The 12,786-nt window shown below is 40.3% G+C and overlaps 1 protein-coding gene across 1 annotated transcript in view; it reads left to right on the top strand.

The window, feature by feature from the left end:
* PHEX (phosphate regulating endopeptidase X-linked) overlaps positions 1-12,786 on the top strand; it is a 142,878-nt gene that overhangs the window by 56,278 nt on the left and 73,814 nt on the right. Inside the window, exon 10 of the mRNA XM_084637535.1 lies at positions 5,955-6,048. Coding sequence (XP_084493661.1) covers positions 5,955-6,048 — 94 coding nt within the window. The remainder of the gene's footprint in view (positions 1-5,954; positions 6,049-12,786) is intronic.

The following is a 12,786-nucleotide window of genomic DNA, read 5'->3' on the forward strand; positions in this document are numbered from 1 at the left end:
GTGCAAAATGAGTATAAAATGCTTATTTGGTATCATTTTACACCAGCTGCACATGTAGCAAGGCAAAGGAGAATTGGTCCTTTTATGTGTATGTCTTGTCGTATATTGCTATACAGCAAAGAGGCTCATTTTATTTACTTCAGTGTCCCATCCTGTAAGGTGCTGGGAGGATTGCGTCCTGCATCTTAATTAAGAGCTAGATGTTGCCTCGCCTTTACGCAGGGGCACAGCAGAGGGAGTAAAGAACCTCCCCTCTCTTGTGAGGCTGGCATATAAGCTGGGCACAGGTTCAGGCCCTGTGTTTACTGGAGTGCAAGAACTGCTCCCTAACTATTGCCCTTGGGCACATGGTGACCCAAAGAAAACGAAAAGTGTGGGAGTAGGCAAAGCCATGACTCTATTTCCCCACACCCCATGTACTGAGCTTCATCCCTTAAGGAGGGCAGCAGTTTGTGAGAGTCCTCAGTACAGGCTATGCCTATATTGTGCCATCTAGTCCTAAGAAAATCGATTCATACGTTGTTTGAAATGGTAAATTATAGCATGATAACTTAAACATAAATAAATTTATTCAGTTACTTTAATATGGCCATTGTTACTCATGTGTTTGTCAAAGATACAAATACATTAATACATAAAATCCATTCAAAGATTCACTACATAGTAACAAAAAAACTTTTTGAGGGCTCTTTAGGATGTCACAATTGGCTCTGAAAGTCACTTTATTATCTAGTTTGGAAAAAATAATAACAGGAAAGAATACTTCTCCTCTCCCACCACTCCAATAAGTGTAGAGCAATACACAGAGCCTTATATCTGCCTAAATGGTGAATAAGTTCAAGGATAAATGCTTAAATGTCATATTTTATATAGCATGTGAATGTCAGAAAGGAGTTTAAACAGCAAAATTAATGCAAACAACATGGACTTGATTTTAGATTGTCACAGTAAATATTTCTGTGTTAATATTTCTGTGTTAATATATTCCCCTTGATTCCTGCTTAAGTCCCAGTCATATTTCAGTGGTTATAACATAAATTAATTTCTGAATCACTTCAGGAGATATAGTATCATTAGTGGAGCTAGGTGAATAGCAAGAAAAATTATTTGTGGATATTTCAATGGCATCTAAATAGGATTTTCACTTGGACTGAGTTCCATCCCTTTTCAGGCACAAAATTGTTATTATTTATTAGTATTGTGGTAGCCATAGGAACTCCAGTAATAGACCAGGACTATAGTAGAAAGTTATGTACAAACACAGAAAAAAAAAAAAAAAGATTGCCCCAGCTCCAAAGAGTCATACAGTCTAAGTAAAAAGAAAAGGAGTACTTGTGGCACCTTAGAGACTAACAAATTTATTTGAGCATAAGCTTTCGTGAGCTACAGCTCACTTCATCGGATGCATTCGCAATGCCACTGAATGCATCCGATGAAGTGAGCTGTAGCTCACGAAAGCCTATGCTCAAATAAATTTGTTAGTCTCTAAGGTGCCACAAGTACTCCTTTTCTTTTTGCGAATACAGACTAACACGGCTCCTACTCTGAAAACAGTCTAAGTAAATGAAATTTGTTTCAGATAGAGGAAGAAGCAGCTTAAAGGTTAGGTCATCCATTCTGAGAACAGAAACAATATCATGCGAATTAAGTGACAAATCACTCAAGTTGAATATTGAACCCCAGGTATGGATTATTCAATGAAGTATTCACAGAGAATTTTTTGTAAGCAATTGAAAACTGTTTCCTCAGAGCATTCACTGGACCCTTTTGAATAGTGAACAAATTCATTAAAATTGCAGACTGATTGAAGACAACACACAAACCTGAATAGGAGCTAAATTCACTGCATGAGTTTTTCACAGGCCATTATTCACGCAGCTCTAATCAATTCACAGTAACTCCAGCGAATTTAATCAAGATATTGTATGATATGTCCTAGGAATCTTAGATATTAACTTACATCTGTTATATAAGGAATCTGTTCTTTTCTCAAGGCCCGTTTCACTTTTGTTAAGGAGAATTTGTGTACATTGAGAGAAGAACAGTCCCATGTATAACCTGAGAGCAATAAAAGGATTTGTATCCCAAATACAAATCTTTAACTGTTACAGTAACAATGATTATAACCCTAACAGAACTCAAACTGAAGAACTACTTTCCTGTTGCTTGTCCTACTGGTCTGGCAAAAGACAAATAACTAACACTCACTTCTCCATAGAATATAATTGAATAAACTTTTAGAAAACTTGAAGACTAGTATTCTCTTTGAACTTCAGGATGCTCCTGCAAAATTAATTGTGGATATGCCCCTGTTGGAGGATGGTAGAGAGAGGTTTAGGAGTGCTCAGAATTTGGTTCCACAATTCAATTAGGAATGCAAAAATGCATGCACCGCGTATGCCTCTCAAGGAAGTCCATTAGTTGGAAAACGTGGATATATTTGTTGAGCTCATATTAAATCTAAAATTATATCTTAAATTAAATCTGTCTACCAATAAATATTGATAAAAATGCTAGCATGATGTCACAAAATTCTAGCATTTTATGTAGGTCTTTATTCACTTTATTCACTGCCAAGGCATTATTGTTCCTTACAGTGTTATCACAAATGCTTGGTCTAGTTCTAAATGTCCCAAGAAACGAGGTTTCTACCACTTCCTTTGGGAGACTATACCACAAACTAACAGACCACTTTGTTAAGAAATAATCATCCTAAACTTTCCATCTGTAGCAATCATTTGGCAGTCAAAATAGGGCAAAATGTAATCTTCCCCAGGATTACAATAACAAGAACTTTAGTTACATAGAACTTGGGTCTGGGACTTGTGTGTTCAATTCCAGCACTACATCTCAGTATGGGAAGCAAGGCAAATAGCTCACATTTTCTGTGCCTCAGTTTCACCATTGTTAAACTTGGCATAACAGTTGCCTCCTTCACACTGGCATTGTGCAGATTAAATAATTTGTAAAGCATTCTGAGAGCCTTAGGTGAATGGCAACACATAAGTGAAAAGTACTATTGTTTTAAACCAAAGTGGTGAAATTAGCCCCTTCTATCTTTATTCTTTTTGTACTTTGTGTACTTGGCCGAAGAAACAAAGAATAGAAGCCAAGGATTGGTAAACAGGTTCAGATAAAATATGAACCCTGCTCTTTCCCACGCTCTTGAAAACAGAATAACCAATCCTCATCCAGAGTTTGAAATGAAACCTTTTTAATTGCTTTATATTTTTGCGTGGCAGGGGATTCAAATACTAGTTCAAAAAGGAAGCACCAGAGATCTCATCAAATAACCCATTCTTGAAAGGTGTCCAGCCCAATTTTGCAGATCCAGTTTCAAATAAGATTTGGATAATCTTTGTGTATTTATCTAAACTGAGTCTCACCTCCATATTGCTGACTTGATAAAAAAGCCACTGAAATAAATGGAACTACTTCCATTGATATCAATGGGCTTTGGATCAGGCCCATTTATGAAGTTCATCCATCACTAATTACATTCCCCACCCTTTTTTTTTTTTTTTAGCTCAGAACAGATTTCCTAACCCATAATCAAGGATAAACACCACCCAAGGTGGAGCAAGAACTGCACACAAAGGAGAATTAAATTTCTGTGGCTTTTAAGTGTTAAATTGTAAAAGGTAATTGCCTTATGGTAGGGGTCTTTCTAAATGGGGTTTTCTCCTTATAAGAATTTCAACAAAAATTAAGCCTTTTATCATTTTAATCCACAGGAATCCTGTAAATACTTTTCTAGATTCTAATAAGATGCAGGGCCTTAATAGTTATTGCAGGAGCATGGACGCAGCCCCGTGAAGCGCTTTGAAACTGATAGATGTGAGGCTTGTGGAAATTAGCTCACTGGCAGAAATTTTACTGAGTAGGCACTTACAGCATACTTCAGTTTGTCATTGCTTAAGGAAACCCTACATTGACCAAACATTTTTTGGGAAACACCTGCTACTTTCTGGCATCATTATTGATCCTGTATTTTTAATGTCTCTGATTCAATTAATTGAATCACGACAAAAAGAACTCTTCCAAGTCTTGTAACCTGAGCTCATGCAAGCTAATCTTCTTGATAACACTATGTATTAGACATGTATATTTCTAATCACTGAAAAAACATCCAACAGACACAATATGTTATATGATTACATGGATATTTACGTACAGGAGGACAGATGATTGCCACCTAGATCCTAGTGAAGGGTTACCTCCATGCATGGGATATCACCCCCTGCTCCCCCCATGTGGCAGGAGACTTGGATGTTGCCATGGCACTGTCCCTCTCCCTTCAGGCCCTTGAAGGTCTTTCCACAGTGAGAGAAGATGGGAAAAGGGGAAGCTTGGGAGAAAGTAGTGGTCAGGCTGAGAGTGAAGTCAGGGCAAGTTCTTATTATCCCTGCTCTGACCATATGGATCTTTCCTGGAAGAGGAAGCTTGTATGTGAGGATAGCCACTGTTGGGGAACCTCATGGCTACAGGGCATCCAGTGTCAGTGCTGAGGTAAAGGGATTCCTTGTGGACGGCTTTGGCCTCTTTCAGGTCTCCTGGGTTTGAGGTTTGAGTGGTTTGAGGTTTGAGTGGGCTCCACAGCCCTTGCCCCAGGAAGGCAAATCTTTCCTATGCCTCATAGGATGCTATGGGGAAATATTCACAAGGGAACCTTTAGAGTTTTCCTTATTCCAACCTACCTCCTTCAGTTTTCAATATAGAAGTGGTGCAATCTGTCTGATCATATAATAGAGCTCGTTACTTTATCTTCAGTCATAAATGCTTCCCAAATTATCCTGTTCCCCTTTTCTTAATCATGATGTTTGCTAAATACACTCCAAGTGTATGTGATCAGGGGCAAAATCTTTAGTGAATAAGAGAGTTACTATGATTCACACCTGTGTATGACTGTACCAGAGTGTTTAGGCCATTACTGTAGAATACTTTAGTATTTTTGAGAAGGTGAAATCTAAATTTCTTACCTTGTGTTTTACAGTGCACATATGTCTCATACAGAAGGTGCTAGTTACCCCTATCACAGTAACCACACACAGTGGACTTGAGAGTGTGTTGTTTAATGTTTAGAGAAGGGGAACAGGAGTTGGGTCTCCTGGGAGGATTGGACAACTCGCTCCTATCTATTTTTCAGTCCCTCTAGTATCTGGGAGCTTAACCTCTCTGTGTTTCAGTTTATCCGTATGCAAAGTGGGGATATTAATATTTGCCTACAGTAATTCTCAGTGTGCTAATGAAGAAATGCTTGTAAAGCACATTGATATTTTCAGATGAAAGGTGCTAATACAAGGGTGACCAGACAGCAAATGCGAAAAATTAGGACACTTTTTTTTCCGGGGGTGAGGGGTTGGGGTTGGGGGGCGCAGCATATTTTCCTATATAAGACAAAGCCCCTAATATCAGGACGTCTGGTCACCCTAGTTAATACCATGTAATGACTATATATGGTAGCTAATTATCCATTATTTTAGTTTCATGATCATTATTTGTAGGTCTTACTAGTAAAGAGAGAGAACCTGCACTTTGATTTACAAGTCAAAAATTATGAGATACCGTGTAGTTTCTGTACAGAGCAGTAAAGTAATTACTGTCACTGCATAGCACTTATGATTTGTGTAAAGAGTACCTAAATGAAAATTGCATTGTAAAAGAGTACAACTATGAACTGTATACATCAGGTTACTAATGTGTTATAAGCATTCTCCAGAAGATGGTTCCTATCATGAAATCAGGCAGTAAATGGCAGTTTTCATGCAATTTCTTCTGTGTAATAGGACTTTATCAATTTGGTCATAGCTCATCATTAATTTTAAAGGTGAAATTTCTCTCATTCCGTTCAAACTGCTCTTTCAGAAAGCCATTCAAATATTGATTCCACAAGTGCTTTGTTGTACATCACAGGGAATTAAATGTTTGATAAATATGTATGTCTGATTTAACAGAACTATTGCCAACTATCTGGTATGGAGGATGGTTTATTCAAGAATATTTAACCTCAGCCGACGTTTTCAGTATAGGTGGCTGGAATTTTCTCGGGTAAGTTTAAAATTTTTCAATTTTTATGATAGGTGAGACTGATAGTGACATTGTGGCATTCTCCAGGGTACAATCTGAACTGTTTAAAGGTGGTGTCTCCTTAACTCTTTAGCCTGGGGTGCCTTTTACACTGCTTTGCTCTCAGAACATCCACTCCTGACCTGTTCACGTAGACTTCAGCATGAAAATTCACTCCCAACTAAATACATGAGTGCTCTGACCAGTCACTCCTGAATTACATACAGGTACACACCCACAAATTCCTAGTCCTAGCCTTGTCTTCCAGAAATTTGCGACTTGAACTGCTCAATATCCTTCTGAACAGTACAAGCTCATAGAAAGTCCATCATTTCATCAAAGGAAAATGATAATGCACCAGCCCTGTTATACCAAATGGAGTTTCCCCACACACTTTAACCTAACACACAGGTTAAGATAAAACAATAAGATAAGAGTATTAACTACAAAAGAGAGATTTTCAGTGATTACAAATAATGATGCATAAGAACACGGATTGGTTACAAAAGAGTAAAATGCAAACTAATAGCTAATTTAACAAATGAACAAAATTCAAAATGAAGGTTTTTCTCACCATACGTTGCAGTAAATTTCACCAGCTAGGTCTCCTTCCAGCCTGGGGCCCCTCCCCTTAGTTCAGTCTCCTTCAGGTATTCACTGATGTCATGAGCAGAGAGATTGGAGGAGGAGTGAAGTCAGGCATTTTCCCTCCCTTTTTATAATTCAGTTTTTTGTGCTATAAACATCCTTGCTGAGTCATGGTGATACACAGCCCATTGTGATTAAATGCAAATTTCTTGTTTACACCTTACAGTTGCTGGAGAATGGCTGCTTACACATTCAATAGACTTTTAACTCCTGGTTTGGGTGTTGGTCTGTCCTTTGCTTCTGAGAAACTGATTTGGGCCTGGTTTTCTTAAACTTGGAGCATGTTACAGCAATAATACATGGTAGAATCTTATAACTTCACATACAATATTGATACACATATCTTATCAGGACAATAATGTTCAGCAGATTATGACATTTCAAATGATACCTCACAAGGCATAATTTGTGCAAAATTTATCATAGTCTTGTAAAAGTGGTGAACATAATAGTATAGACGATCATAGACATCTATTATCTTTGTTGCCTGATGCTTCCAATTAAAAGACCCTGTTTTCAGTTGCTTATAACCTTCCCCAAATAGTTTGGAATGAATTTTACATTCTGGGTGTCTATCTTAGGCTGAATTTCTTCCAAAATATTTCAGTCATCTGTAAGAGAGAGGCTAGGGGGGAAATGAGAACATAAGAATGGCCATACTGGGTCAGACCAAACATCCATCAAGCCCAGTATCCTGTCCTCTGACAGTGGCGAATAGCAGGTGTCCCAAAGGGAATGAACAGACAGGTTATCATCAAGTGATCCATGCCCTGTCACCCAATCCCAGCTTCTGCAAGCAGAGGTTAAGGACACCATTCCTGCCCATCTTGGCTAATAGCCATTGATGGACCTATCTTCCATGTATCTATCTAGCTCCCTTTCAAACCCCGTTATAGTATTGGCCTTCACAACACCCTCTGGCAAGGAGTTCCAGAGGTTGACAGTGCGTTGTGTGAAAAAATACTTTCTTGTGTTTGTTTTAAACCTGCTATCTATTAATTTCATTTGGTGGCCCCTTGTTCTTGTATTATGAGGAGGAGTAAATAACACTTCCTTATTTACTCTCTCTATACCACTCATGATTTTATAGACCTCTATCATATCCCCCCCAGTCGCCTCTTTTCCAAGCTGAAAAGTCCCAGGCTTACTAATCTCTCCGCATAAGGAAGCCATTCTATACCCCTAATCATTTTTTCTGAACCTTTTCCAATTCCAATATATCTTTTTTGAGATGGGGCGACCACATCTGCACGCAGTATTCAAGATGTGGGCGTACCATGGATTTATATAGTGGCAATATGATACTTTCTGTCTTATTATCTATTCCTTTCTTGATGATTCCTAACATTCTGTTCACTTTTTTGACTTCCACTGTGCATTGAGTTGCTTATCCCATATTGCTTATCCCAATGGGCTGCTTATCCCATATTAAAAAACTTCCGGCAATTTTTTAAACAGCTCTAGTTCTCTCTCACGCTTTGGAGCAGGGACTCAAAATTTGGCAACAGAGGTGGTCTTTGTGTCAGGGATATGTCTTTTGCCATCCCCATAAACATACTGTATGTCCAAATCCGATCAAGTTATAGGTATGTGCTGAGTAGACTTTGACCAGCTAAAATCTCTAAAGATTCTACCTTCACTGAGCATGGTCAAGCCTCTCTCAGCTTCTAGTGCTGACCGGACTGCACATGCACCATCCCCACAAAGCAACTGAGCATGATCCCTCTTCACATAGCTCCTATGTGTGATCAGACTGCTCAGGTGCATCCCCACAGAACAACTGAGCATGCTTCAGCATAGGTGTTCAGAAGGACTTGCCCTGTAATTACTGCTCCAGACCATGGTGGGTCTGGGCACAGGAACTGACAGCACTGTGCTCATCAATGATCCCCCTGCTGGGTTGGCAAGGAGCCTGGAAGCCATGGTGAGGACAGGAGCCTGGGACTGGTAGCTGAGGTAGAGGCTGGGATTAGGAGCCAGTCAGGAAAATGGGAAGAACTGGGAGCCATTTGGCTGGGGAGAAACACTGAGATCAGGGAGGGAGATTGGATGCACAAGGAGAATGGGAATAAGAATTCATGTGAGGACTCAGGAGTGTAGAGGATGACAGCCTACTACTGTTTCACAGGCAACCTTCATTCTGGCATTTCTTAACTTTTAAATGCTTGACTCTGGAGCATTTTAATGTTCTTCTAATGTAGTTTTTGTGTGTGTAATAGGTCAAAAATCATACAAATCTCTTGTGCATGTACAAACACATGTAATTCTTACCAGATCCAGTAAAAAATGCATATCACTGCAGTAGTGAGAGAAAATGCTAGAGCTCAGAGTAAAAGATTAATACCATATCTCTGATTCCAGGATATGTGTGTTCTGTTCATTTACTTCCAGTCCTCCCTTCTTTTCTTTCAAAGGTCCATATCTATGTAGTTGTATACTCTCCTTTCTGGAAGTAAGATATTAAGTAACAGAGCATGAGTCTGATGACACATCTTTGGACTCCATCCAATACATGTTTAATTAAGTGCAGGACTTTGGTAACTAAGTATAGAAGAAAAAAAATCAAGTGAGAGATATGCATAATTTCCCCTATATCTTCTTCAGTTATGTTGTGTGAATGTTTGGGGTCTGCTTAAAATTCAATGCCCTGAGATTCCTCAGAAATAGAACAAAGTAAGTTCATCAATTTATTAAGTTTGTGAGCAATTGGAGATTGTGTAAAAATCCAGAGGATGACATACTGTGCATTGTATTATCATAGTCACCTGGTGCTTGATCCAAAGCCCAGTAAATCAGTGAAAAAGCCCCTACTGAAATCTGTAGTGCCCTACTGTACAGAGACTCCCCCCCTACAACACAACATAATAAATAGAATGCACATCACTTGCATTAAAAGCAGTTGCAAAAAAGTAGTGCGCCCTGATCCGGTTTCATTGCATGGTTTATACAGAATTGTAATTTGATCAGCTTTACTCACACCAGAAAACCCCCTTGGTGAATAAATTGTTGACTAATATTTCCATTCATATAAAACAAATGTGAATGGATTTTAATAATATCAAACAGTTACATTAAAACTACATTACAAAAACGATATTACAAAAAACATGGTAATAATTCTGGTTTGAGTTGAACCAACAAAGATACACTGTAGGAAATTGGGGGTGGGGGGGGAGAGTTTTATGGCCTGTGCTATACAGAAAGTCAGACTAGATGATCACAGTTGTCCCTTATGGTTTGGAATCTACTCAAACCAGAATTATTACCATGTTGTTTTGTTTGGCCCCTACACCGAAAAAGCCATTATATGCTCAGCTCTGCTCTAAACTTCCTGCATGGGCACATGGAGTGACCTAAGAGTTTCCCATTTGATAAGTAACATTTGAACATTCTTAGAGTTGGCCAAAAAAAAAAAGCACCATCAAATGCATTGTTTTGTGAAAAAGGCAAAAGCTGCAGACTAATGTTACATCACATTCAAACAGGTGGTGTTAGAAAAGCATTTTCTTTCTGAAAAAATGTGAGCAACTGGCTGTCCAATCCCAGCTACATGTTTATTAGTACATCTTTTTATGAGGCACTTCTTGATGGCCAAGTACAATAGAGTGCTGACCTATAACCAGTCTGGCAGGATATTAAGATCCCAAATGGAACCCTCAGTACAGACAGGCCCCTGAGTGGGCAGCATGCCCCTGCCTGGCAATGGGTTTCAGCCCTGAAGAATATGAATCTTGGCATCAAGAGGTTTAAAATGAAAATGGTTTGTACTTTGCAAAGGAAGGGGAGGGAAAATCACACAATTAATTAAAAGTGGAAGGTCATTTTCATAGGCTGTAAAACCAGACATCACTGCTGAGAAATTGCTTTGTTTATAGTATCAGCCATTTTTCTACACTAGCCATTGTAATGCTAGTAGGACTCATAGCAGGCCAGGCTTGGCCTCAGCTACACCGTATTACCTACCAAAGCTAGATTCAAACCAGTGACTTAAAGCTGGAGAACCCCGTGTCCCATAACTAGCCCTGTAAGCCACAGACTCTCTGGATGTGTGGTTACTTTATAGTAAGTTTAAACTTTACATATTCTTTCCATTTCATTGGGGGAATTATCAAGTGACGTTTACATGATGAGACAAGGCATCAGAGGAAACAAAGATTTCATTTGCCAAAAAAAAAAAATCCCTGAACGTGTGTTCGAAACCATTAAAATCTTGAGGATCCCTGTTTTCCTCCATTTTGCACCTTCCTCCTTCCTTGATGGCCATTTTCACATGCCAGTATGTTTTGGGCTGATAAAAGATGAACACAAATCCCTTCAGAGTCCATCAACATTGCTGTTTAATTGACTGGAAAGGGGCTCCATTAAGGGCTTGCCTATACTTATGGCTAAATCAGTACTGCTGTGATCGATGCAGTGTTGATAGCAGAGTGCTCTCCCGTCGACTTCTGTGCTCCACCTCCCAGAGAAGAGTAAGGTAAGTTGGTGGGAGAGCATATCCCATCAATACAGCATGGTGTAGGCATAGCGGTAAGTCAACCTAAGCTACGTCGACTTCATTTACGTAATTTACATAACTGAAGTAGTGTAACTTAGGTCGACTTTACACCTTCAGTGTAGACCAGCCCTGAGTGACTACAGGCATTTCTTCCTTTCCCGATAACAAATTGGGGAGCAGGCCTTGGGGGAGGCTAGCACTCGGCTCCTCCCCTTCTGCCCAAGGCCCACCCCTCTCCCTCTCCATACACCTCACTCCCCTGCCGGAGCCCAGAGCACTCCCACCATAGCCACCGGCCAGCTCAAGCGGCCCCAGAGCCCCCAGCCCGAGCCCTGGAGTGCCGGGTGGACAGCATGCGGGCAGGGCCATGCCGGGTGGACAGCATGCAGGCTCAGTCACCCCCCCCACCCCTGCCTATGAGATCCACTGCCCATGGGAGCAGAGCAAGGCTGGCGGGTACAAAGTGGTGGAGGCAATCAATAGATTTTAACTAGCCTACATGCTGACACTTTCTCTCAGCCAAGATACCTCCTCCCGCAACACCACCCGTGAAATTTTTTGTCCCACTGGGATCTGACCGCCTGCTAACTCTCCTCATCCTCAAAGTTTTTCCTCCTCCTATAGCCTAATGCCCAATCCACAAACAAAATCGTGTTTGGTACATTGAAGGGAGTTGTGGTATAATAAAATGGCTAGTCAAAAGATATGCATATGTCAAACATTGACTCTGCAATATTTAAACTTTTTGCCATTACAAATTATTCAATGAAAGGTTAACTTTATCTCCATGGCTTTTTTCTTCTTTTTTTTTGTTCTTTTACTCCAATCTTTCTTTCCTTCTATTATATATATTATCACTTTTCCTCTATTTTTTCAGTACGTTTCGCCTCACTCTTATTTTTCTGATGCTTTTTGCATCTAGCCTCTTCCTTCTACTCATTCTGTATATTCTTGTCTTGCTACTGTGTCTGTTGTCTTTCATTCCCTCTTTCTTACCCTGGACTTTCACTCTACATCCAACTATGCATGTCTCTCTCACAATTGCACACGGCACCTCCTGCTCTCTCTCAGGCACTAGGGCCACTGGTGCCAGAACTGAGGGAACAAGGGGCCACGCCCCCCACTTTTTAACAAAAGAAACAAGCAGAGAATTCATGTCCCTGCAGATTCCCCACCCCCCCACCACCCGCAGAATAATAGATTCTGCCAGGGAGGTGCTGCAATTACACCTTTGCCCACTGGGAATTGCTGGGGGACCATTGCTGGAGGTCCATTGCTGGAGCAGCCAGCCATGGAGGGAGAAAGAGCAGCCACTTTGGCCTTGGCCTCCCCATTTCTACAAAGGTTCCAGTGCCCTATCCTACCTCCCACATTCATGCCCCTCTATACTGTCACGCACATTTGCCCCACTCCCCTCACTCAGCGGTGCCTTGCTACACTCTCACTTTTCTACTTCATTCACATACTCATTGATCGCCTCCACTCGTGCCGGCGCTCTTTCTCACACTGATATTACTGCCCTCCCAGGAATGCCCATGAAGGCATTCAGACTGATGACCTTCCACCTACAGTAGTTC

The sequence above is a fragment of the Lepidochelys olivacea genome, assembly GCF_965140295.1.
Source record: "Lepidochelys olivacea isolate rLepOli2 genome assembly, chromosome: 1".
NCBI lineage: Eukaryota > Metazoa > Chordata > Testudines > Cheloniidae > Lepidochelys > Lepidochelys olivacea.